This window comes from Glycine max, chromosome 18 (genome assembly GCF_000004515.6).
Source record: "Glycine max cultivar Williams 82 chromosome 18, Glycine_max_v4.0, whole genome shotgun sequence".
Taxonomy (NCBI): Eukaryota; Viridiplantae; Streptophyta; class Magnoliopsida; order Fabales; family Fabaceae; genus Glycine; species Glycine max.
This window is the reverse complement of record NC_038254.2, coordinates 27,035,018-27,060,017: the sequence shown is the minus strand read 5'-3', so window position 1 is coordinate 27,060,017 and position 25,000 is coordinate 27,035,018. Positions and strand designations below refer to the sequence as shown.

Sequence of the window (25,000 nt, the reverse complement as noted above, 5' to 3'; positions counted from 1 at the left end):
AACTCAAGATAAGCGTGATAAGCAAGAAGAAAGTATTATGTAATTACAAGATAAACTAGGCGTGACTAGTAAAGAAAATAAGCTATGAAAGTAAGCAATAAATGTAAACTAGGTGAATCCTAAGAGTGTTTGGATGACCACATTTAAAGTTCCCAACAAAACACTCACTATCCTAAGGGAAAATTGCTTAAAATTATTACACACAAATGGACTTTTGGTAACCTATTGGAGGCTCCCAACACACTTCCAATGAAAGACCTTTTTGTTACAAAATTTGAAAGCAATGAAGGTAAGTAAATTGCCAATTTAAAAATTACAAAACAATCCTCAATTTTGGCGGTTGTGCTCTCTTTGGTGATTCACTCAATTTGGAATGCTTCTTAATCCAATTGCTCTTAAGGTGGTTGGCCCCTTGCTTCTTGACTCAAATTCTTTAAGGGATGGCACCACTCCTCCTTTCTAATTCCCTATATGGCAACTCACAAACAAGGAAACAAAGAGACAAGAAATAACCAAAGACCAAAAAACTGAAATCAAAGATTAGCCAATAGAGTTTTAACAAGACAATTTTTCAAGGATTATTCAATGATTAAAGCAATGAAAAGCACAAAAAAGCAAGTTAGGACTCAAAGAGAAACGTAGATTGGCTTTAGAGTAGAGTAAAAAAACTAAACAAAAGACTCAAGAAACCTCTAGTTTTGGCACTTGTTTTCACACTAATTTTCAATTGAAATTTCAAAACTAAGATTGGTATAAAATAGGCACCAATTATAGAACAAATTTCGAGCAAAAACAACAAGCACACTTCCCTTTCACTTTTTTTTTCTTGGACACTGAGTTTCTTGCCAAATTGTGTGATTTTTTGTATTTTTTCCTTTTATCCAAATCACTTGGTTCTTTTTTTTTTCTTCTAATTTTGCTACAGATGTCTAGAAAATTTAGTAAAACTTTCAGCTCAAAATTAGCAGTGACCAATTCCCAGTAATTTTTACAAGTTCATATGTTCAAGCTGCCAGCACCAGTGATTTCAACCTAGAAATCAAGAGTAGTGTTTATGTTGCTTAAGGCTTGGATTGTTACAATTTGTGTTTGCTTATGCTCAATGGTCTTGAACAACACCATTCAAGAGAGCTTAAGACTTATTTTGATTCACAAATCCAGCCACAACTCAGCACCACAACTCAATTTCTTTAGAGGCATCATATAGGAAACTTAGAAAACAAAACAAAGTTCAACAACAAGACTACTTCTAGGCATTGATTTAGAACACGTTATGAACTAAACAACATGCATGAATTAGACTCAAAATTCAAATGATAGGCTAAGAATTGCAAGAAAACATGAACAAATGTATCTAGAATTCAATCAACAAAATCAAAATTGAACACAAACTTAGAACACAATGTGACAATTATTATGACTAAACATGACTCTAAGACAACATGAATGAAGTGATTCACACTTAGATTTTTGTGTTTTTTTTCTAATCAATATTTTGGAAGAAAATTCAGATCTAAAGGTTCAGCACAAGAAGATTTTGACTGAAAAATGATAGAACCTAAAATCAACACAAAAACATGATTCAAGAGTAGATCTATAAAATTTAAACCATAGAAATGCAAGAACAAGTGTAGATCTAAGATTTAATAGGTTTATTTTTTTGAATATACTCTAAATAGCACCAAACCATAAGACAATGGAGGATATACATGGAGAATAAGATGAAGAACAAGGAATTAAAGTGAATTGACTGAACAAAAAGATAGAGGAAGCAAAAGAACATCACCTAAATGAAGATGCTCTGATACCACATGATGTAGCTCCATGTGGAGCTTGTAGGCCTTGGATCTTCTTCATCAATGGAGTCCTTTGCTTCTTGAAGATCAATGATAGTGGAATGGAGAAGAAGAAAGATGATTGGAGACTCCACTTCAAGGAGAAGATGAGTCAAGAATAAGCTCACCACCATAGGAAACCATGGATAAGAGCTTGAAGGTAGAAGAAGATGAGTGGAGGGAGAAGGAGCACAAAATTTTATGCCTCAAATGAGGTCTTAACTTTGAAGTGTAATTCTCAAATGACCAAATTTGAAAAAATGCACACACAAGGCCTCTATTTATAGCCTAAGTGTCACACAAAATTGGAAGAAATTTTGAATTTCTATTCAAATTTCATTTGAATTAGAATTAGAATTGGTGTAGCCAAATTTGGAGCCAAAATTTCACTAATTATGATTAGTGAATTTTAGCTATTGTTCAGCCCACTAATCCAATATCAAGTCCAAGATTCTCCACTAAGTGTTCTTAGGTGTCATGAGGCATGTAAAGAATGAAGGACATGCACAAAGTGTGACTATATGATGTGGCAATGGGGTGTAGCAAGCAAATGCTCACCACCCCCTTAGGATGATCCAAAATTTAATTGGATTGGGCTTCTCCCAATTCAATTAAATTTCTCTCCCAAAACACATACATAATATAGTGCACTTAATGCATGTGTGTCATACCCTAATTTCGTCCAGGGACTATCATTTGTTGATCTTTTGATCCTTGCTAGTCGACTTGCGGTGTTAAATGCTAGTTATGGTGCAAAACAGATGATCATTCAATGTTTTGATCAAGGATGCAAATATACCCAAAGGGGAGGGCAAAATCAATGGAGTCCTTTGCTTCTTGAAGATCAATGGCAGTGGAACGGAGGACAAGAAAGATGAATGGAGACTCCACTTCAAGGAGAAGATGAGTCAAGAACAAGCTCACCACCATAGGAAACCATGGATAAGAGCTTGAAGGTAGAAGAAGATGAGTGGAGGGAGAAGGAGCACGAAAGTTTATGCCTCAAATGAGGTCTGAACTTTGCAGTGTAATTCTCAAATGACCAAATTTGAAAAAATGCACACCCAAGGCCTCTATTTATAGTCTAACTGTCACACAAAATTGGAAGAAATTTTGAATTTCTATTCAAATTTCACTTGAATTTGAATTTGAATTGGTGGAGCCAAATTTGGAGCCAAAATTTCACTAATTATGATTAGTGAATTTTAGCTATTGTTCAGCCCACGAATCCAATATCAAGTCCAAGATTCTCCACTAAGTGTGCTTAGGTGTCATGAGGCATGTAAAGAATGAAGGACATGCACAAGGTTTGACTATATGATGTGGCAATGGGGTGTAGCAAGCAAATGCTCACCTCCCCCTTAGGATGATCCAAAATTTAATTGGATTGGGCTTCTCCCAATTCAATTAAATTTCTCTCCCAACAGACACACATAATATAGTGTACTTAATGCATGTGTGTCATACCCTAATTTCGTCCGGGGACTATCATTTGTTGATCTTTTGATCCTTGCTAGTCGACTTGCAGTGTTAAACGCTTGTTATGGTGCAAAACAGATGATCATTCAATGTTTTGATCAAGGATGCAAAAAATACCCAAAGGGGAGGGCAAAATATTTGGAGTCCTTTGCTTCTTGAAGATCAATGGCAGTGGAATGGAGAAGAAGAAAGATGATTGGAGACTCCACTTCAAGGAGAAGATGAGTCAAGAACAAGCTCACCACCATAGGAAACCATGGATAAGAGCTTGAAGGTAGAAGAAGATGTGTGGACGGAGAAGGAGGACGAAATTTTATGCCTCAAATGAGGTCTGAACTTTGAAGTGTAATTCTCAAATGACCAAATTTTAAAAAATGCACACACATGGCCTCTATTTATAGCCTAAGTGTTACACAAAATTGGAAGAAAATTTGAATTTAAATTCAAATTTCACTTGAATTTAATTTGAATTGGTGGAGCCAAATTTGGAGCCAAAATTTCACTAATTATGATAAGTGAATTTTAGCTATTGTTCAGCCCACTAATCCAAGATCAAGTCCAAGATTCTCCACTAAGTGTGCTTAGGTGTCATGAGGCATGTAAAGAATGAAGGACATGCACAAAGTGTGACTATATGACGTGGCAATGGGGTGTAGCAAGCAAATGCTCACCTCCCCCTTAGGATGATCCAAAATTTAATTGTATTGGACTTCTCCCAATTCAATTAAATTTCTCTCCCAACACACATACATAATATAGTGCACTTAATGCATGTGTGTCATACCCTAATTTCGTCCGAGGACGATCATTTGCTGATCTTTTGATCCTTGCTAGTCGACTTGCGGTGTTAAACGCTTGTTATGGTGCAAAACAGATCATCATTCACTGTTTTGATCAAGGATGCAAAAATACCCAAAGGGGAGGAAAAATCAATGGAGTCCTTTGCTTCTTGAAGATCAATGGCAGTGGAATGGAGAAGAAGAAAGATGATTGGAGACTCCACTTCAAGGAGAGGATGAGTCAAGAACAAGCTCACCACCATAGGAAACCATGGATAAGAGCTTGAAGGTAGAAGAAGAAGAGTGGAGGGAGAAGGAGCACGAAATTTTATGCCTCAAATGAGGTCTGAACTTTGAAGTGAAATTTTCAAATGACCAAATTTGAAAAAATGCACACACAAGGCCACTATTTATAGCCTATATGTCACACAAAATTGGAAGAAAATTTGAATTTCTATTCAAATTTCACTTGAATTTGAATTTGAGTTGGTGGAGCCAAATTTGGAGCCAAAATTTAACTAATTATGATTAGTGAATTTTAGCTATTATTCAGCCCACTAATCCAACATCAAGTCCAAGATTCTCCACTAAGTGTTCTTAGGTGTCATGAGGCATGTGAAGAGTGAAGGACATGCACAAAGTGTGACTATATGACGTGGCAATGGGGTGTAGCAAGCAAATGCTCACCTCCCCCTTAGGATGATCCAAAATTTAATTGGACTGGGCTTCTCCCATTTCAATTAAATTTCTCTCCAAACACACAGACATAATATAGTGCACCTAATGCATGCGTGTCATACCCAAATTTCGTCCGGGGACTATCATTTGTTGATCTTTTGATCCTTGCTAGTCGACTTGCGGTGGTAAACGCTTGTTATGGTGCAAAACAGATCATCATTCACTGTTTTGATCAAGGATGCAAAAATACCCAAAGGGGAGGGCAAAATCAATGGAGTCCTTTGCTTCTTGAAGATCAATGGCAGTGGAATGGAGAAGAAGAAAGATGATTGGAGACTCCACTTCAAGGAGAGGATGAGTCAAGAATAAGCTCACCACCATAGGAAACCATGGATAAGAGCTTGAAGGTAGAAGAAGAAGAGTGGAGGGAGAAGGAGCACGAAATTTTATGCCTCAAATGAGGTCTTTACTTTGAAGTGAAATTTTCAAATGACCAAATTTGAAAAAATGCACACACAAGGCCTCTATTTATAGCCTATGTGTCATACAAAATTGGAAGAAAATTTGAATTTCAATTCAAATTTCACTTGAATTTGAATTTGAGTTGGTGGAGCCAAATTTGGAGCCAAAATTTAACTAATTATGATTAGTGAATTTTAGCTATTATTCAGCCCACTAATCCAAGATCAAGTCCAAGATTCTCCACTAAGTGTTCTTAGGTGTCATGAGGCATGTAAAGAATGAAGGACATGCACAAAGTGTGACTATATGACGTGGCAATGGGGTGTAGCAAGCAAATGCTCACCTCCCCCTTAGGATGATCCAAAATTTAATTGGACTTGGCATCTCCCATTTCAATTAAATTTCTCTCCAAACACACATACATAATATAGTGCACTTAATGCATGCGTGTCATACCCTAATTTCATCCGGGGACTATCATTTGTTGATCTTTTGATCCTTGCTAGTCGACTTGCGGTGTTAAAGGCTTGTTATTGTGCAATACAGATGATCATTCAATGTTTTGATCAAGGATGCAAAAATACCCAAAGGGGAGGGCAAAATCAATGGAGTCCTTTGCTTCTTGAAGATCAATGGCAGTGGAATGGAGAAGAAGAAAGATGATTGGAGACTCCACTTCAAGGAGAAGATGAGTCAAGAACAAGCTCACCACCATAGGAAACCATGGATAAGAGCTTGATGGTAGAAGAAGATGAGTGGAGGGAGAAGGAGCACGAAATTTTATTCCTCAAATGAGGTCTGAACTTTGAAGTGTAATTCTCAACTGACCAAATTTGAAAAAAATGCACACACAAGACCTCTATTTATAGCCTAAGTGTTTCACAAAATTGGAAGAAAATTTGAATTTCTATTCAAATTTCACTTGAATTTGAATTTGAGTTGGTGGAGCCAAATTTGGAACCAAAATTTCACTAATTATGATTAATGAATTTTAGCTATTGTTCAGCCCACTAATCCAAGATCAAGTTCAAGATTCTCCACTAAGTTTGCTTAGGTGTCATGAGGCATGTAAAGAATGAAGGACATGCACAAAGTGTGACTATATGACGTGGCAATGGGGTGTAGCAAGAAAATGCTCACCTCCCCCTTAGGATGATCCAAAATTTAATTGGATTGGGCTTCTTCCAATTCAATTAAATTTCTCTCCCAACACACATATATAATATAGTGCACCTAATGCATGCGTGTCATACCCGAAGTTCATCCGGGGACGATCGATGTTGATCTTTTGATCCTTGCTAGTCGACTTGCGGTGTTAAAGGCTTGTTATTGTGCAATACAGATGATCATTCAATGTTTTGATCAAGGATGCAAAAATACCCAAAGGGGAGGGCAAAATCAATGGAGTCCTTTGCTTCTTGAAGATCAATGGCAGTGGAATGGAGAAGAAGAAAGATGATTGGAGACTCCACTTCAAGGAGAGGATGAGTCAAGAATAAGCTCACCACCATAGGAAACCATGGATAAGAGCTTGAAGGTAGAAGAAGAAGAGTGGAGGGAGAAGGAGCACGAAATTTTATGCCTCAAATGAGGTCTTTACTTTGAAGTGAAATTTTCAAATGACCAAATTTGAAAAAATGCACACACAAGGCCTCTATTTATAGCCTATGTGTCATACAAAATTGGAAGAAAATTTGAATTTCAATTCAAATTTCACTTGAATTTGAATTTGAGTTGGTGGAGCCAAATTTGGAGCCAAAATTTAACTAATTATGATTAGTGAATTTTAGCTATTATTCAGCCCACTAATCCAAGATCAAGTCCAAGATTCTCCACTAAGTGTTCTTAGGTGTCATGAGGCATGTAAAGAATGAAGGACATGCACAAAGTGTGACTATATGACGTGGCAATGGGGTGTAGCAAGCAAATGCTCACCTCCCCCTTAGGATGATCCAAAATTTAATTGGACTTGGCATCTCCCATTTCAATTAAATTTCTCTCCAAACACACATACATAATATAGTGCACTTAATGCATGCGTGTCATACCCTAATTTCATCCGGGGACTATCATTTGTTGATCTTTTGATCCTTGCTAGTCGACTTGCGGTGTTAAAGGCTTGTTATTGTGCAATACAGATGATCATTCAATGTTTTGATCAAGGATGCAAAAATACCCAAAGGGGAGGGCAAAATCAATGGAGTCCTTTGCTTCTTGAAGATCAATGGTAGTGGAATGGAGAAGATGAAAGATGATTGGAGACTCCACTTCAAGGAGAAGATGAGTCGAGAACAAGCTCACCACCATAGGAAACCATGGATAAGAGCCTGAAGGTAGAAGAAGAAGAGTGGAGGGAGAAGGAGCACGAAATTTTATTCCTCAAATGAGGTCTGAACTTTGAAGTGTAATTCTCAAATGACCAAATTTGAAAAAATGCACACACAAGGCCTCTATTTATAGCCTAAGTGTCACACAAAATTGGAAAAAAAAATTTGAATTTCTATTCAAATTTCACTTGAATTTGAATTTGAATTGGTGGAGCTAAATTTGGAGTCAAAATTTCACTAATTATGATTAGTGAACTTTTGCTATTGTTCAGCCCACTAATCCAAGATCAAGTTCAAGATTCTCCATTAAGTGTGCTTAGATGTCATGAGGCATGTAAAGCATTAAGGACATGTGTTAGTCGATTAATACGACTATCTTTTGTGTATAAGGATATTGTATCAGACTTCTCCAATTAATAGTTGTTTTGTAATATTATAAGTACTTTTTGTTAAATATAGGTAATAGATAATTTATACTTTTGTTTTGTGTGTTTAATAATCAATTTCTCTCAATTTCAGGTTAATTAGGCAAATTGGCAAAAGTCTTGTTTTCACCTTCTCGCTAAGCCAATCTTCTGGCTTAGTGAGCATTCGCTAAGCGCGACGCTCAGTGGCTAAGGGCGAGGAAGAATCCAGAAGAAGATGAGCTGTCAGGTTCGCTGAGCGCACCGCTCCAGGTCATCAAGCGCACCGCTTCAGCTCATCCACTAAGCGAGAGAAGCGCGCTAAGCCAAAATCCACTTATGCACGCTTAGCGATTCAGATTTGAGTTAAGCGCACGAGCACGGACCAACCCACCTATTTAAGCTTGAAATCAGATTTTTTGGGGGAGTTTGGCATTTTTTCTTGAGAAGCCTCTGCATGCACGAGAGTCGGGCCTTGGCTTGAAGCTTTTGCATGTGTAGGAAGTTCTAAAGAGAGAAAGGTCCAAGTTCCAGAGAGTTCTAAGAGATTTTGCTGTGTGAAGATCTACAGAGACAAGAGCTTGAAGCGGAAGCCATTCTGAGAGCTTGAGATGAGTTTGTGAGTGATTGTGAGATCATAGAGGTGAAGGAGACATCGTCACCACTTTTATTTTTGCAATCTTTCATCTTGTTCTTCTATGTGTTGTAAAGGAGGTTTCCGGACTATGGAAAGCTAAATCCTCTGTTGGATCTTCCCTGTAGGTACCTGATGTAAATATATTTCTATCTATGTAATGATGTTTTGTGTGTTCTCTGTGCTATCTGCTTTTCATTTCAGTATGCCTTTACCTTGATCACGTAGATGCATGCTTTGTTAGGGTCATTCAACAGTGGAAACTGGTCTGATTCTAAAGTCCTTGATAGTACGGGGCTAAGTTGTTGTACTATCACGAGGAATCGGGTACAAGAACTTAGTTGTGTATGTGTGTCTTAATGCGGTCCTGGTTGAGTTTAGTCTTACAAGAGGAATCTGCGGACGAGGCTTGATTAGGATTAGGCTAGGCTATCATGAGGAATTGGGGTCTAGCAGTTCAGGAGACAACATAGGAATACATGAGCATTGTTAGATACAGAACATCCATTTTAGCATCAGGAACCTATTAGGAAGACCAACGCATTCTCTACTTGTTTTTACACAACATTTCTCTTGCGTGATTTTCTTTCTTTTTGCATATATAGTTTACATACTTGTTCATAACCACAATCATCTTTTCATACCCGACACCTATTTATCGAAATAGCTTGCTAGATAACACAAGTTCCCCGAGAGTTCGATACTCGGTTCTTACCGTTTTATACTACTTGTCCAATCCGGTACACTTGCCGGCCGCGAACAAGTTTTTGGTGCCGTTGCCAGGGAACTTCTTTTTATTTGGGAAGTTAGCTCGTTCTGAGGTGTCTATTCTTTATTTTTTATTCTTTGATTGTTTCTGTGAATATTTATTCTTTAATTTATATTTGTCTTCTCTTATTGAATTGGATAACCGCTGTCTGTTAGTATTCTACTGGTATAGACTCTCCTACAGGTGATTTAGCTACTCCTCACTAAGGCAACACTTTCACTGCTATATCATGAAGATTATTATCTCAATCCCATTAATGAACTGTGATTTAGCCAGAGGAGAGCAGCACAAAGACAATTGTTATTTTTATTCTATAAATAACTTTGACCGGAGACAGGAACCGGTCATGTATGAATACCTTGAAGAGGAAAGAGCCCCTGATCTTGAGAGTATTTTGGCAGACTTCATGACATACCAAGCTAGCTCTAAAGGGTCCTGTTATGGAATGCAACATCAGGGAACTCAATTTCAAAGGAACCAGTCTTCTGTAGGCGATCAATGGGAGTCATTATGGCAACCAGATTATCACGATAAAGCAGAAGGAGTTCTTAATCTGGATGATCTGCTAATGCAATTCAAAGATACAGTAGAGTCAATGAAACAAGCCTTTAGAAGAACTGCAACTCAAATTAGTAAGTTGGTGGATGACATGGCTAACACTATGGCCAGACAAGAGAAAGAGCGTGCAAAGATTGAAACGCATCAAGAAAGCATTTTTAAAGTTACCTCAATCCATCATCAGATGACCACTGAAGAGAAAACGTCTGAAGTCTCCAGTACTCCAGAATATTCCTGCCCAGCCACTGCTGGCTATGTTGGAGGAACAGAGAAAGGTAGATTGGAACTTAATATGGAGGATCAAAAAGTCTTTTTTGACCTCTTTGAGGCCATGAAACACTCAGATATGGGTGATGCTTGTTCTAAGGAGGAAGAGGTGGAACATGAAATAGTATTATCAACTTCAACCATGATACAATAGTTTCCTTTGGAAAAAGAATTAGGTGATGAGATAGACAGCTTAGTCGATAATGAAGAGTGTGATGATCTGAAAGACAATTGTGTTGATCATGTGGTTTTTGAAGAATTGGAGAAAATGAGACCACCAGAAAAGCCTAAAGCAGAATTAAAAACCCTTCCAGCACATCTAAAGTATGTATTCTTGGAAGATGATGAGACTAAACCGGTTATAATTAGTAACTCTTTGAAGAAGGAAGAAGAGGATCAACTGGTGCAGATTCTAAAACGTCATAAAGCGGCTATTGGTTGGCACATTTCAGATCTGAAGGGAATCAGCCCATCATATTGTATACACAAAATCATTTTGGAAACCAATTGTAAGCCGATGTGACAGCCTCAGAGAAGGTTGAATCCTATAATGAAAGAAGAGGTAAGAAAAGAGGTGCTCAAATTACTAGAGGCGCGCCTCATTTATCCAATTTCAGAAAACTCATGGGTTAGTCCTATTCAAGTTGTTCCACAAAAAGGAGGAATGACAGTAGTAAAGAATGATCGAAATGAACTAATTCCTACCAGAATAGTCACAGGATGGCAAATGTGCATTGATTATAGAAAACTTAATGAAGCCACAAGAAAAGATCACTACCTGCTTCCCTTCATGGATCAAATGCTCGAGAGACTTGCAGGGCAATCTTTCTACTGTTTTTTGGATGGATACTCGGGTTATAATCAGATTGCAGTAGATCCCCAAGACCAAGAAAAGACAGCTTTCACATGTCCCTTCGGTGTCTTCGCTTATCTTCGCATGCCATTCGATTTATGTAATGCCCCTGCTACTTTCCAAAGATGTATGATGGCTATCTTTGCTGACTTGGTAGAGAAATGTATTGAAGTCTTTATGGATGATTTTTCAGTCTTTGGTGCATCTTTTGAGAATTGTTTAGCAAATCTAGAGAAGGTGTTATAGCGGTGTGAAGAATCCAATCTAGTACTTAACTGGGAGAAATGTCATTTTATGGTTCAAGAGGGCATCGTGTTGGGACACAAGATTTCGAAAAAAGGAATTGAGGTGGATAAAGCGAAATTAGATGTTATCGATAAACTTCCACCTCCAGTCAATGTGAAAGGCATCCGCAGTTTTTTGGGTCATGCAGGATTTTATCGACGATTCATTAAAGACTTCTCCAAAATTGCTAAACCTCTCAACAACCTGTTGAAGAAGGAGTTTGTGTTTGTATTTAATGACGAATGTCTAGAAGCCTTTAACACTCTCAAAGCTAAATTGGTTTCTGCTCCTGTGATCACATCACCAAACTGGGGACAAGAATTTGAATTAATGTGTGATACAAGTAGGGGTGGGAATAGGCAAGGCCGGCCTACAGAGGCCTACGACCTGGCCTACATAAAGCCTGACCTGAACTGGCCTATTTAATTGAAAGGTTAGGCTCAGGCTTTTCTAAAAGCCTATTAAATTAAATAGACCAGGCTTATGCTTATTAAAAAGCATTATATTATTTTTTGGATACAATTTTTTTTTGAAACTATTAGACTTTGATTACACATTACTGCTCCATAACTTCTATTCCTATAATCAAGTAAGACTTTAATTACAATTTAGGTGTGAGTCATGTGCCCTTTTATATTCCTCATTATTTTGATTGACTTTCCTTTTTCTTTAAGTTTCCTATTACGTTCCTACTCCATAAAATATTAAACATTTATTGTGAAAAAGACTTTTAAAAAAGCTATCAGGCCAGACCAGGCTTTTAAAGAGGCCAGGCCGAGCCAAAATAAAAGTCTTTGATAGGCTATAGGCTAGACTCAGGCCTCAGAGATTCATCGTAGGCTAGGCTCAGGCCTTTCAAAGCCTGGCATGGCCTGGCCTATTCTCATCCCTAGATGCAAGTGATTACGTAGTAGGTGCTGTGCTCGGGTAAAGGAAAGACAAAATATTTCATAGCATCTACTATGCTAGCAAAGTATTGAATGATGCGCAGATTAGTTATGCCACCATTGAGAAGGAATTGCTGGAAATTGTGTTTGCACTTGAGAAATTTCGGTCTTATCTAGTAGGATCAAAGATAGTGATCTACACTGATCATGCTGCAATCAAATATTTGTTGCGCAAAGCTGACTCTAAGCCACGATTGATCAGATGGATATTGCTGCTTCAAGAATTTGATTTGGTCATCAAGGACAAGAAAGGATCTGAAAATGTGGTAGTCGATCACCTATCCGGATTGGTGAATGAGGATGTCACCTCAAAGGAAGCAGAAATAAGAGATAAGTTCCCTGACGAATCTTTGTTTTTGATTGAAGGGAGACCCTGGTTTGCTGACATGGCTAATTTTAAGGCAGCCGGGGTCATTCCTAAAGACCTCAATTGGCAGTAGAGAAAGAGGTTCTTCTATGATGCTCGACATTATGTTTGGGATGACACCCACTTGTTCAAAATAGGTGCAGATAACCTCCTTTAGATATGTGTGGCAAGTGAGGAGGCTAAGGGCATACTGTGGCACTGTCACAATTCACCGTGTGGTGGGCATTATGGCAGAAGCAAAATAGTAGCCAAGGTCTTACAATCAGGATTTTTTTGGCCAACAATTTTCAAAGACGCCCATCATCATGTCTTAAAGTGTGACCAATGTCAGAGAATAGGGGGAATTTCTCGAAGAAATGAGATGCCTCTGCAAAACATTATGGAAGTTGAAGTTTTTGATTGCTGGGGTATTGATTTCATGGGCCTTTTTCCTTCATCGGCAGGGAATGAGTATATTCTAGTGGCTGTTGATTATGTATCTAAATGGGTGGAAGCTATGGCCATGCAAGGAATGATGCTAAAACTGTGGTGAAATATATCAAGAAGAACATTTTTTTCTCGATTTGGGGTACCTCAAATTTTGATCAGTGATAGTGGTTCACACTTTTGTAATACTCAGCTTCAAAAGGTATTGGGACAATACCATGTGAATCATAGAGTGGCATCCCCCTACCATCCACAAATAAATTGGCAAGTCGAAGTCTCTAACCGAGAATTAAAGAAAATACTAGAAAAACAGTGGCATCAACTAGAAAAGACCAGTCATCTAAATTGGAAGACGCATTGTGGGCCTATAGAACTGCATACAAAACTCCAATTGGGCTGTCTCCGTTTCAATTGGTGTATGGCAAATCATGTCATTTACCAGTTGAGATGGAACACAAGGCATATTGGGCTCTAAAATTTTTTAACTTTGATGAGAAGGCATCCCGAGAGCAGAGAAAGATCCAATTGTTGGAACTAGAAGAAATGCGATTAACAGCTAATGAATCTTCGCGACTCTACAAAGAAAAGGTGAAGACGTATCACGATAAGAAATTGTTGAAGAGAGAATTCAAACCGAGACAAGAAGTACTACTGTTTAATTCAAGATTGAAATTGTTTCCAGGTAAGCTGAAATCCAAATGGTCTGGACCCTTTGTTATCAAGAAAGTTCGATCTTATGCTGCAATAGAGCCGTATGACCCACAATCTCAGAATCCAGAAAAAAATGCAGTATCTAGGAAGTGATCATAGGTCGTCTCCCAACGAACAATGGTCAACCAACATTCATAATAGATAGTGATAAAACAATAACAAATTGGGGGAGGGGGTTGTTTGTTTTTGTAAATTAAACAGCAAGCAAATTTGAATTAGAAAATAACAGAATTAAAACATGTTGTTTCCCCTTGATTCACAAGCAAGTCCCTTATCCTAGATTACGAGAATTTATCCTTAATCAGTTCAACCACTTAATCCAACCCTAAATTAAATTACTAAGCGAAAATTAACATAAGGCTGTCATTATGTGATTAAGCAACACATACACCAATTAATCATGAACGGAACTGATCATTAAGCATGAATGCAAATTAAGCACAAAGACAATTAATCAAGCACTAAGCATGCATGGATTAATAGCAACAAATACAGAGTAATTGGTGAAGAGGAAAATTTTATCAGAATTCAATAGTAATAACAAAACCTCAAAGAAAGTTGTGCTTGATCCTCAAGAGAAAACAACGCTGAAGACTTAGCCTTCCATTAATCAGTAGAAAACGAAATTGTATTTTGAAGCAGAAACGAAATTGCAGAAATAGAATTTTATTCTACGTGAACAGTGCGCATGAACAGTAAAAACTGGAATTCTAAAACCCTAGAATTATTCTCCTCTCCGAAAAACCTCCCTAAACTAAAACCCTGGTGCTGTTATATAGGTCCTCAGCCCCAAAGCTTACAAATCTATTTTCAGTCCAAGCCCATAAAGGAAATAAAATAAAATATGGACAAGGTAAGATAAGATTGGATGAAATAAAATCTGGACGAAATAAAATCTAGATCAAATAAAATATGGACAAGATAAGATTTGATAAAATAAAATTGTCTGCTCTCTTCAAGTCCAAGCCCAATTCCGGATTGAAGCCCAATTGTTTATAATTCTCCTGAAATTAAATTAAAAACACAAAATTAATCAAGTTGGCCCAAATGATAAAACTGCATAATTAATTTGACAATTAAGGCTAATCAGTAATTAAAATGGTGACAAAAGGGTTAAGAAATAATAGAAAATAATGACACTTCAGACATCCCCATTTGAGTTGATGTGCGATGCATCCAATTATGCATTGGGGGCTGCCCTTGCTCAAAAGATTGACAAGCTGCCTCGGGTGATCTACTACGCTTCCAGAACTTTGGATGCTGCCCAAGCAAATTACACTACCACAGATAAGGAGCTATTAGCGATAGTTTTTGCTCTTGAGAAATTTCATTCATATTTGCTTGGTACTCGTGTTATTGTTTATACTGACCATGCAACTCTGAGGCACCTATTGAAGAAGGCTGAATCAAAGCCTAGATTGATCAGGTGGATGCTTTGGCTCCAGGAGTTTGATTTGGAGATCCGTGATCGGAGCGGTGCACAGAACCTCGTGGCTGACCACCTGAGTAGGATTGAGTGTGCGTCTGAGGACTCACCCATTTGGGATGATTTTTCGGATGACCATTTGTACATTCTGTATAACATTTATGATTCCTTCCCCACTCCTTGGTTTGCTAATATTGTGAATTATTTGGTTGCTTCTGTTTTTCCTCCCTTAGCATCTAAAGCTCAAACTGATAAAATTAAGAGCGATGCTAAGCATTATATTTGGGATGACCCCTAATTGTGGAAGTTGTGCAGTGACCAGGTTATTAGGAGATGCATTCCAGACCATGAGATTGACTTGGTCCTGCAATTCTGTCATTCTTCCGCACCAGGTGGCCATCTTGGCATACAGAGGACAGCTCGCAAGGTGCTTGACTGCGGTTTCTATTGGCCCACCATCTTCAAGGATGCGTGGAGAATCTGTAGCACTTGTGAGCCTTGTCAGAAAGCAGGCGGCTCACTTTCATGGAGACAACAAATGCCTCAACAACCCATGTTGTTTTGTGAGGTGTTTGATGTTTGGGGTATAGACTTTATGGGGCCTTTCCCTGTCTCTTTTGGTTTTGTTTATATTCTCCTTACTGTTGATTATGTTTCAAAATGGGTGGAAGTCAAAGCCACCAGAACTAACGATGCTAAGGTTGTTGTGGATTTTGTTAGATCTAATGTTGATTATGTTTTGCTGGTTTGGAGTCCCTAAAGCCATCATTAGTGATCAAGGCACCCATTTTTGTAACAGATCCATGTATGCCTTGCTCAAAAAGTATGGGGTTGTGCATAAAATTTCCACACCTTACCACCCCCAAACTAATGGGCAGGCTGAGATTTCAAACAGAGAGATTAAAAGGATCTTGGAGATGATTGTGCAGCCGAACAGAAAGGATTGGAGCACCAGGCTGGATGATGCTCTTTGGGCGCATAGGACTGCCTACAAAGCACCCATAGGAATGTCTCCTTATCGGGTTGTCTTTGGCAAGGCATGTCATCTTCCTGTAGAGATAGAGCACAAAGCCTACTGGGCTGTAAAGATCTGCAACTTCTCTATTGATCAGGCTGGAGAGGAAAGGAAATTGCAACTAAGTGAGCTAGATGAGATCCGTTTAGAAGCCTATGAGAATTCCAAATTCTACAAGGAAAAGACCAAGAAGTTCCATGACAACTTGATAGCTAAGAAGGACTTCATGGTTGGACAAAAAGTTTTATTGTATAACTCTAGGCTCGGACTCATGAGTGGTAAGTTGAGGTCAAAGTAGATCGGTCCTTTTATGGTGACTAATGTTTTTCCTTATGGTACAATTGAGATCAAAAGTGAATCCACAGATAAGAGCTTCAAGGTCATTGGACACCGGCTGAAACCATTCCTCACAAATCCTTCCTTGGTGGATGTAGTGGTGGAGGAGACCTCCTCACTTCACCCTACTTCTCTTTCGCCATGACTTAGGGAGTTTTCTTTTTCTGTCTCTTTCTTTACTTTTATTGCACTTGTCCAAATTTATTGATTGTTCTGATTTCTCTTGATCTTATGATTGTGCTACATTAAGGACAATGTGTTGTTTAAGTGTGGGGGGGGGGGGAGATTGTTCTTTGTTTGGGGTTTTCTAGGTTAATTTGGTTATTTTGGTTTTATGTTTTGTGTACAACATTGCATGTTTCTCTTTGAATTATAGGTTATGTACAGGTAATGGGTAATTGTTTTTGAAATAGGAGTTTCTTGGCATTTTGTGAATTGAAATCCTTGTTTTTCTCTACATGTCAAGTTAGTTTTGAAAGGTTGATTTGAAAGTGATAGATTTACCCTTGGCGAGATTTTGAGCCATCATCATCTATTTTATTCGGTGTGTTTTGCCCTATTGATTGTTTGCACAATAGCCTTGGCTTGACTCTTGTTGATACTTCTTGGTTCACATGCATGTTGAGAGATGATTTAGGCATTTTGTTCTTATAAGCCTCTAGCCAAATGAGCCTACCTTGAATTAATTCCTTTGATAGCCCCTTTGAGCCTATGTTCCCCTTTCTTTGTTTTGAAGCTCATTACAAGCCTTAAGTGAAAAAACATGATTTCACCCTACCCTTAAGGAATTTTGGAGCTTTGGAATTGTTTTGGGAATAAGTGTGTGTGGGGGGGGGGGGGGGGGGTATGTTTCATTGGAAGATATGTTTTTTTTGCCATGCTTGATGATGTATTTTTGCCATGCTTGATGTATATACATATATTGCCTAATTGTTGCTTTATTTTTCAAATATTCAAAATGCTTTCAAATGCTAATGTTCAATAAAAATAAATAAATAAAAATATAAAAAAACATATGTAAATAGAAAAAGAATGAAGTTGAATAAATGAGGTCTTGTTTTGAGGACTTGGACTGGTTTGAGGACTTGGTTGATTTTGTTGATATTGGAGGTTTTGGGTTTACTTTTTATGCTTAATTTTTAGTTTTGGTTTTGGGTTTACTACTTTTGCTTAATTTCCACTTATTCCCTATTGCTCCTCTATTCCTTTGGGTTTTAGCTACTTATCCCATAGTTTCCTTTACCTTGTCCCTGGCCCCATTACAACCTTAAAAGACCTTTTGATCTTCATGTGCATGTGTTTGTGGTGTTTGGTTGTCAATTTTAGAGTCTTGCCAAGTCTATGTGGTGTTTGTTTTCATGGGTGCTCTGAGAGTAAACAGTAGCCTAGACACTTGAGAGATAGAGTGCATATCTTGTGAGGCTTTATCACTTTTCATTCAATTCTTGAGCTGATTGACTACCTTGCCATGTTTGAGGTGCTTGAATGATTTTCATGACTGTCTTGATTCTTTAACTCTTTACGTGTTGGATGTTGCCCATTCCTTTCATTCCTTGAGATTCATTGAGAAATATGTAAATGTTTTTGTGTTTTTTTGTCTCTCTTTAATGTCTATGGATTTGTTCCTTGCTCTGCTTTTTGATTTTGCCCAGGAGTGCAAAAGGCTAAGTGTGGGGGAATTTGATGTGTCATTATTTTCTCCTATTTCTTACCCCTTTCTGTCACCATTTTAATTACTGATTAGCCTTAATTGTCTAATTAATTATGCAGTTTTATCAATTGGGCCTACTTGACTAATTCTGTGTTTTAATTTAATTTCAGGAGAATTATAAGCAATTGGGCTTGGTTCCGGAATTGGGCTGAACCGGCTTGGACTTGAAGAGAGCAGACAATTTTATTTGTCGTCCAGTTTTATTTTATTTCATTTTTGAGCTGTATTTTTGTAATTGGGCCACTAGACCTTATTGGGCCCAATAATCAGATTTGTAAGCTTTGGGGCCTAGTGATCTTTAGTGAGCCCAGCTGCCAGGGTTTTAGGTGGCCAGTTACTGTTCAGGTAGAGGGAGGTATTGTAGGGTTTCATTTTCAGTTTTCGGTGTTACTGTTCACACGCATGATACTGTTCACGTAGCAACTCCATTTTCGTTTTCTGCTTCAAATTCTAGTTTCATTTTCTGCTTTTAATTCCAGTTTTGTTTTCATTTCTGTCTTCTAATTTCAGTTCGTTTTCTGCCTTTGATTTCCTATTCGTTTATGCATTTCGTTTCCAATTGCAATTTCATTTTCGATTTTTGTTTGTAGATTCATTTTCATTTTTGTGTTGCAATTAGTTTCCAGTTGCTGTTTTTGTTTCTGCTGTTAATGGAAGGTTGAATCTCTAGTGTTGTTTTCTCTTGAGGATTAAGCATAGCTCTCTTTGAGGTTTTGTTATTAATATTAAATTCTGATAAGTTTTTCCCCTTCACAAATTATTCTGTATTTGTTGCTGATATTAATCCATGCATGCTTAATGCTTGATTAATTGTCTCTGTGCTTAATTAACGTTCATGCTTAATGGACATTTGAGAGGAATTAATTGGTGTATGTGTTGCTTAATCACATGATGACAGCCGTGTGTTAATTTTTGCTTAGTAAATTAATTTCGGGTTGGATTAAGTGGTTGAACTGATTAGGGATAAATTCTCGTAACCTAGGATAAGAGACATGCTTTTGAATCAAGGGGAAACAACATGTTTTAGTTCTGTTATTTTTTTAATTCAAGTTGCTTGCTGTTTAAATTACAAAAACAAACAAACCCCCCATTTCGTTACTGTTTTATTATTATATGTTATGAACGTTTGTTTGATCATTGCTCATTGGGAGACGACCTAGGATCACTTCCTAGACACTGCATTTTAATGTTTATTTGATTCGGGTATGGCTCCGATCACCTGCCCTCCGGCGGGGGCGCGAAAAGGCCTCTCGTATGGGCCAAGGGTGTGTCTTCCAAGGAAGGAAAACCCGCGGAGTCATCACCAACGTTTATTCGAGGAAAACGTCTAAAAAACCAAAATGGAAAGGGTTGAAGGTCTCCGTATTTTTGAAATGAGGGTTTGGCAGTCATTTACGCACGGGAAAGGTATTAGCACCCCACGCGTCCGTCACAAGGGACAACAGCCTCTAACCGAGTGTGCAAATCATAACTTCAAAACTATGTATTTTCCCATTTTATGTTATCTTTTCCCCCTTTTTATGTTTTTTAACATTTTTTCCTTTTTATGTTTTTTACTTTTTTGGGGTCGACAAGGGTGTTTTCCTCGCTCCTACATATTCCTCAATTGCGATGAGAAAATCAGACCTACGTAGTTCTTTAAGAACTGAATGTTGGTTAAATTGTTTTTTTATCTTTTTTGAAAGATTGATTTTCACTGTGGACAAAATTTGTTTAAGGTGTTGGACCTATGAAACGATCTTTTAATTTTTGAAAAGAGGAGAAAGAGTCGTTAAGGCATTGGACCTTGAAATGATCTTCTCAACTTTGAAAGGCGGAGAATCGTTAAGGTGTTGGACCTTGAAACGACCTCTTGATTTTTGAAAGGAGAGAAACGTTAAGGCGTTGGACCTTGAAACGACCTCTTTATTTTTGAAAGGAGAGAATCATTAAGGTGTTGAAACTTTGAACAATCTCTTGATTTTTTTTATGAAATGAAGAAGTTTATGAGTTGGTTTTATTTGGTTTTGGCTCACTAATCTTCAATCCTTTTTTTAAAATAACTTGTGGCATTAATGATCGTTTAACACTTATTTTACATTGATGAAAAAAGTTTACGACACAAACAATCGATCAAAACTTATTTAAACAGTGATTAAATGAGATTACAACACAAACGATCGGTTGAAATTCATTTAAACAGTGATTAAGTGAGATTACAACAGAAACAATCTGTTGAATTTTATTTTAATGGTGATTAAACGAGATTACGGTATGAACAATCGGTCGAAACTCGCTTTAAACAAAGAAAAAGATCACCGATGATCGAAGAAGGAGATGAAGATGCACAAAGCAATAAAGGGGTCCCCTAAGGGTCCATAAATCAAATTCAAATCCTTAAAGCAAGCACTAACTGAATGAAGAATGAAGAACGGATGACGAACGAATGAAGAACGGCTGAAGAACGTTCATGGAATTAGTCACGGAAACGTTACGGTAGCGTTATGGAAGCGCCTCGGCCTTGATTTTCTTCTTTTCACTAATTTTAAGTGAAATATGCTTGCCAAGGGTGCTGAACCCTTTTTCCTTAGCCCCCCACACGTATTTAGAGCAAAATAGAGGGAGGAACTTGCCGCCCAACTCGCCCAGGCAAGCTTAACTTGCCCAGGCGAACTGGTGGCTTACTCCAGAAGCAACTTGCTCGCCCAAGCGAGCTAGTTGCTTCTCCCCTAAGTCATCTAGTGGGCCCAGGGGCTAAGGAATGTAAAAAAATGGACCATTTGGCCTATATCTTGAGTTTCTTGCCCATTTCCTTCTGAAATGTCCCGAAACCCTATGGATTGCACCATGATTGATGTTAAGCAGCTCAACTCGGCTGGAAAAAAATCCCCATGTTGACAAAAATTGCCCCCATTCTAAGTATCTTGCTCATTTCTTTCCGTAACATCGCAAAACAATATGGATTGCGTAGCGATTGATGTTAAGTAGCTCAACTTGATCGGAAAAAATCCGCATCTTGGCAAACGATTGTCCCTGGACGAAATTAGGGTATGACACAGAGTACAAAGTGAAGGATGACGAATGTAGTGATGATGCAACCACAACAACAGTCATCCAACAAAGGTGTGCTGGTATCTTCCAATAATTCCAAGGTTTGAGTGATTGTTTGCTAATGGACATGATGCAAGAAACCTTACATGGGATGCAGATGGTAGAAAAAAGTAATGGATTGCTATGACATGCAGCTAATTCTCCCTAATGGAAGACAATTGGTCATTTGTATCCAAATTTTAGGGAGGAGGCTAGAAACCTAAGGCTTGGTCTTGCTTCAGATAGAATGAATGATTCTGGTAAATTAAGCACTAACCATAGTTCATGGCCTATTTTGCTGATGATTTACAACCTCCCTCCTTAGTTGTACATGAAGTGAAAATACATTATGTTGTGTATGATGATAGCGGGTCCAAGACAGTCAAGAAATGATATTGATTTCTATCTCACTCCGTTGATTGAAGACTTGAGAAAATTGTGGGTAAACGAGGTTGATGTGTTTGATGAGAATCTCCGGCAGACCTTCAGGTTGCGTGCAATGATATTTTTTTTACCATTAATGACTTTCTAGCATATGAACATTTGAGTGGTTGTAGTGTCAAAGGACATCACGCATGTCCTATTGTCATACCCTAATTTCATCCAGGAATGATCATTTGCAAACATTTGGATTCTTGCCAGTCGAATTGAACAACTTAACACTAATAGTTGCGCAATCCATAGAGTTTTGTGACATTTTGGAAGGAAATGTGCAAAATATTCAAAAGAAGGGCAAAAGGGTCACTTTTGGGGCATTTTTCAGCCCCTGGGCCCACTAGAAAGCTTAGGGATGAAGTAACCAGCTCGTCTGGGAGAGCTAGGTTACTTCTGGAGGAAGCAAGCAGCTCAGTGAGCTGCTTTACAACCTCCACCCCTCATTTTCTATAAATAAGCATGAGGGGGCTGAAGGAAAGGGGTCCTAAGGTCAAGAGGTCCAGAATTGAGAAGAAAGAAGAGAAAAAGAAGCTAAAACACCGCCAAATTGCGATTGTAATCGATTTCTATATCGTTCTTCGGTCGTTCTTCATTCATTCTTCGTTCCTCATCCGATTAGTCTTTATTTTTAAGTTTTGAATTCACTCTATGGACCTTTAGGGGTCCTTTTCATTGTTTTGTGCATCTTCATCTCCTTCTCCTATTGTCGGTGATTGCTTTTCTTTTGTAAAGTAAGTTTTAACCGATCGTTAGTACTGCAACTTATCTTTAAGGGATTGAAGGTTAATAAACAAAAAAACCATTATAAAACCAACTCATAATCTTCTTCATTTCATCAAAAATCAAGAGATCGTTTCAAGTTCCAATGCCATAACGATTCTCTTCGTTTTTCAAACTTGAGAAGATCGTTTCAAGGTCCAATGCCTTAATGATTCTCTCCACTTTTAAAAAGTTTAAAACATCGTTTCGAGGTCCAATGCCTTAAACGACTTTTGTTGGCAATTAAAATCAATCTTTCAAAAAAGATAAAATCAATGTAACACAAAATTTCACACTCAAAGAACTACATAGGTCTGATTTCCTCATCGCACCGGAGGATACGTAGGAGCAGGGGCAACACCCTTGTCGACCCCAAAAAGTAAAAAAAAACATAAAAAGGGAAAAACATAAAAAATATGAAAAGGGAAAATACACAATTTTGAAGTCATGATTTGCACACTCGATTAGAGGTTGTTGTCCCTTGTGACGGGCGCGTGGGGTGCTAATACCTTTCCCGTGCGTAAACAACTCCTGGACCCTCATTTTCAAAATATGCAGACCTTCGTCTTTTTGGTTTTTCTAACGTTTTCCTCAAATAAACGTTGGTGGCGACTCCGCTCATTTTCTTTCCTTGGAAGACACACCATCGAGTCTCGCGTCGCCCTCCCGTTGAAGGGTAGGTTGCGACACCTATCTGTGAGAAAGAGATAAGCTTCGTGCAGTTGGAACATGGAAAAAAGATAGTATATACTAGGCATTGAAGATTTCTCAAACCTTATCACCCATATCGGCAATTAAAAAAGCTTTTAATGGAAGCTAGGAGAATGAAAGTACACTGAAACCCTTAGGCTGAAACAAAAATTATGATTGGGTGAAAGATATCGTAAGTATCTTTGGGAAGACCCCAAAGAAGGAATCATTTGAGAAGAACATATGGAAGAAAAGGTCAATATTCTTTGATCTTCCATACTGGTCTGATTTAGATGTACGGCAATGTAGAGACATAATGCATGTCAATATTCTTTGAAGTCATGATTTCCATACTCGATTAGAGGCTGTCGTCCCATGTGACGGGCGCGTGGGATGCTAATACCTTCCTTGTGCGTAAAAAAATCCCGAACCCTCATTTTCAAGATATGCAGACCTTCGTCTTTTTGGTTTTTCTAACGTTTTCCTCGAATAAACGTTGGTGGCGAATCCACTCGTTTTCCTTCCTTGGAAGACGCACCATTAAGTTTCGCATCGCCCTCGCACCGAAGGGTAGGTTGCGACAGTTGGCGACTCCATTGGGGATTGTTAGAGAGTTAGCCCGTTCAGTCAGTGTGCAATGTTTTTATCATGACTTCTTCTTTATTTATTTTCCCTTTTCTCTTTTGTTTTGTCCATATTTGTATATAACCTTTGCTATGTTGTTGTGCTTGGTGTGTTTTCGTCTATCGATTACATTCATAGTTAGAAATAATTTTTCTACACACACATGACACCTACAACTTGCACACACAATGAGATATTAGGCCTTATACCCGGATCTATGTGAGCCATAAGGAGTGGAGGTCGATCTGTGGTCATGTTGGGTCTCCGACTCGCTTGATGACAGTGAAGCCTCATCTAGAGTTTCCCTCTTTTAGTGGTGCATTGTCGCTGATAGTCCCTATCGCCATAATGTGTTACCTAAGAGGATGATATCTCTAGAAGCCAGTAAAGTTACTTGAAACCACCCTTTGGAGTTATCATTAGAAGTGGACTTTTGGATCATTTCCATTAGGTTCCTCAATTAAGGGGCACATAGCAAACTTACTCTAGCATATTCCTTGATTGTGTCATGCATCTCTTCATGGCATCGTAAATAGGTATATCATTACTGCATCATATTCATGCATTGCATTTTCATAAATCACTGCATTATCATACGCCTTCATTTAACATGCTTTTGTTCTGCCAACTGCATGTATTCTACTTCCATCATTCGCATGTCATGCATGATCCTTGCATTTTCCTCTACAAAAGAAAAAAAAAACAAAATAAAAAAAAAAACAAAGAAAGAAAAAAAAGAAGGTTGCAATGAAGCATGAAGGTTCACACCACATTCTTAGTTACACGTGTTGGGTACCGTGATGATGGCTATAAACCAACCATGTTGGATTATAACCATTTCCCTTTTAAAAAAAATGATTGAAAATCATGTGAAGAATAGTACCTAATGCATGGTTAACTAGGAAATGATGGTTCATAGGGCATCTCATGTCAATCTCATAATTGCATTTGCCATGCATAGCATAAGTATGCCCTAGTCATTCATCTCTATGATAGGTTGCTGAAAGTATTGCCAATCAAAATTTCTTTTCCTTGGATTATGGGGTTGAACCAAGCACATGTTTTAAGAAAAGGTTCATCAAGTAAAGGTCAAGTATGGAAGTAACCAGTTTGCGAAAGTTGGGGCAGAAGATGGATCGAGTTACATCATTTCT

The 25,000-nt window shown here is 38.1% G+C and overlaps 1 protein-coding gene across 1 annotated transcript; it reads left to right on the top strand.

The window, feature by feature from the left end:
• The first annotated feature begins 13,517 nt into the window (after positions 1–13,517).
• LOC113000185 (uncharacterized) lies at positions 13,518–13,874 on the top strand. The gene has a single exon (XM_026126861.1). It carries the CDS (start codon positions 13,518–13,520, stop codon positions 13,872–13,874), a length of 357 nt encoding a protein of 118 aa, XP_025982646.1.
• Positions 13,875–25,000: the final 11,126 nt, after the last annotated feature.

Excerpts from the sequence above, each read along its gene's own strand:
- LOC113000185 (XM_026126861.1), top strand. The coding sequence starts at position 13,518 with ATGGAACACAAGGCATATTGGGCTCTAAAATTTTTTAACTTTGATGAG.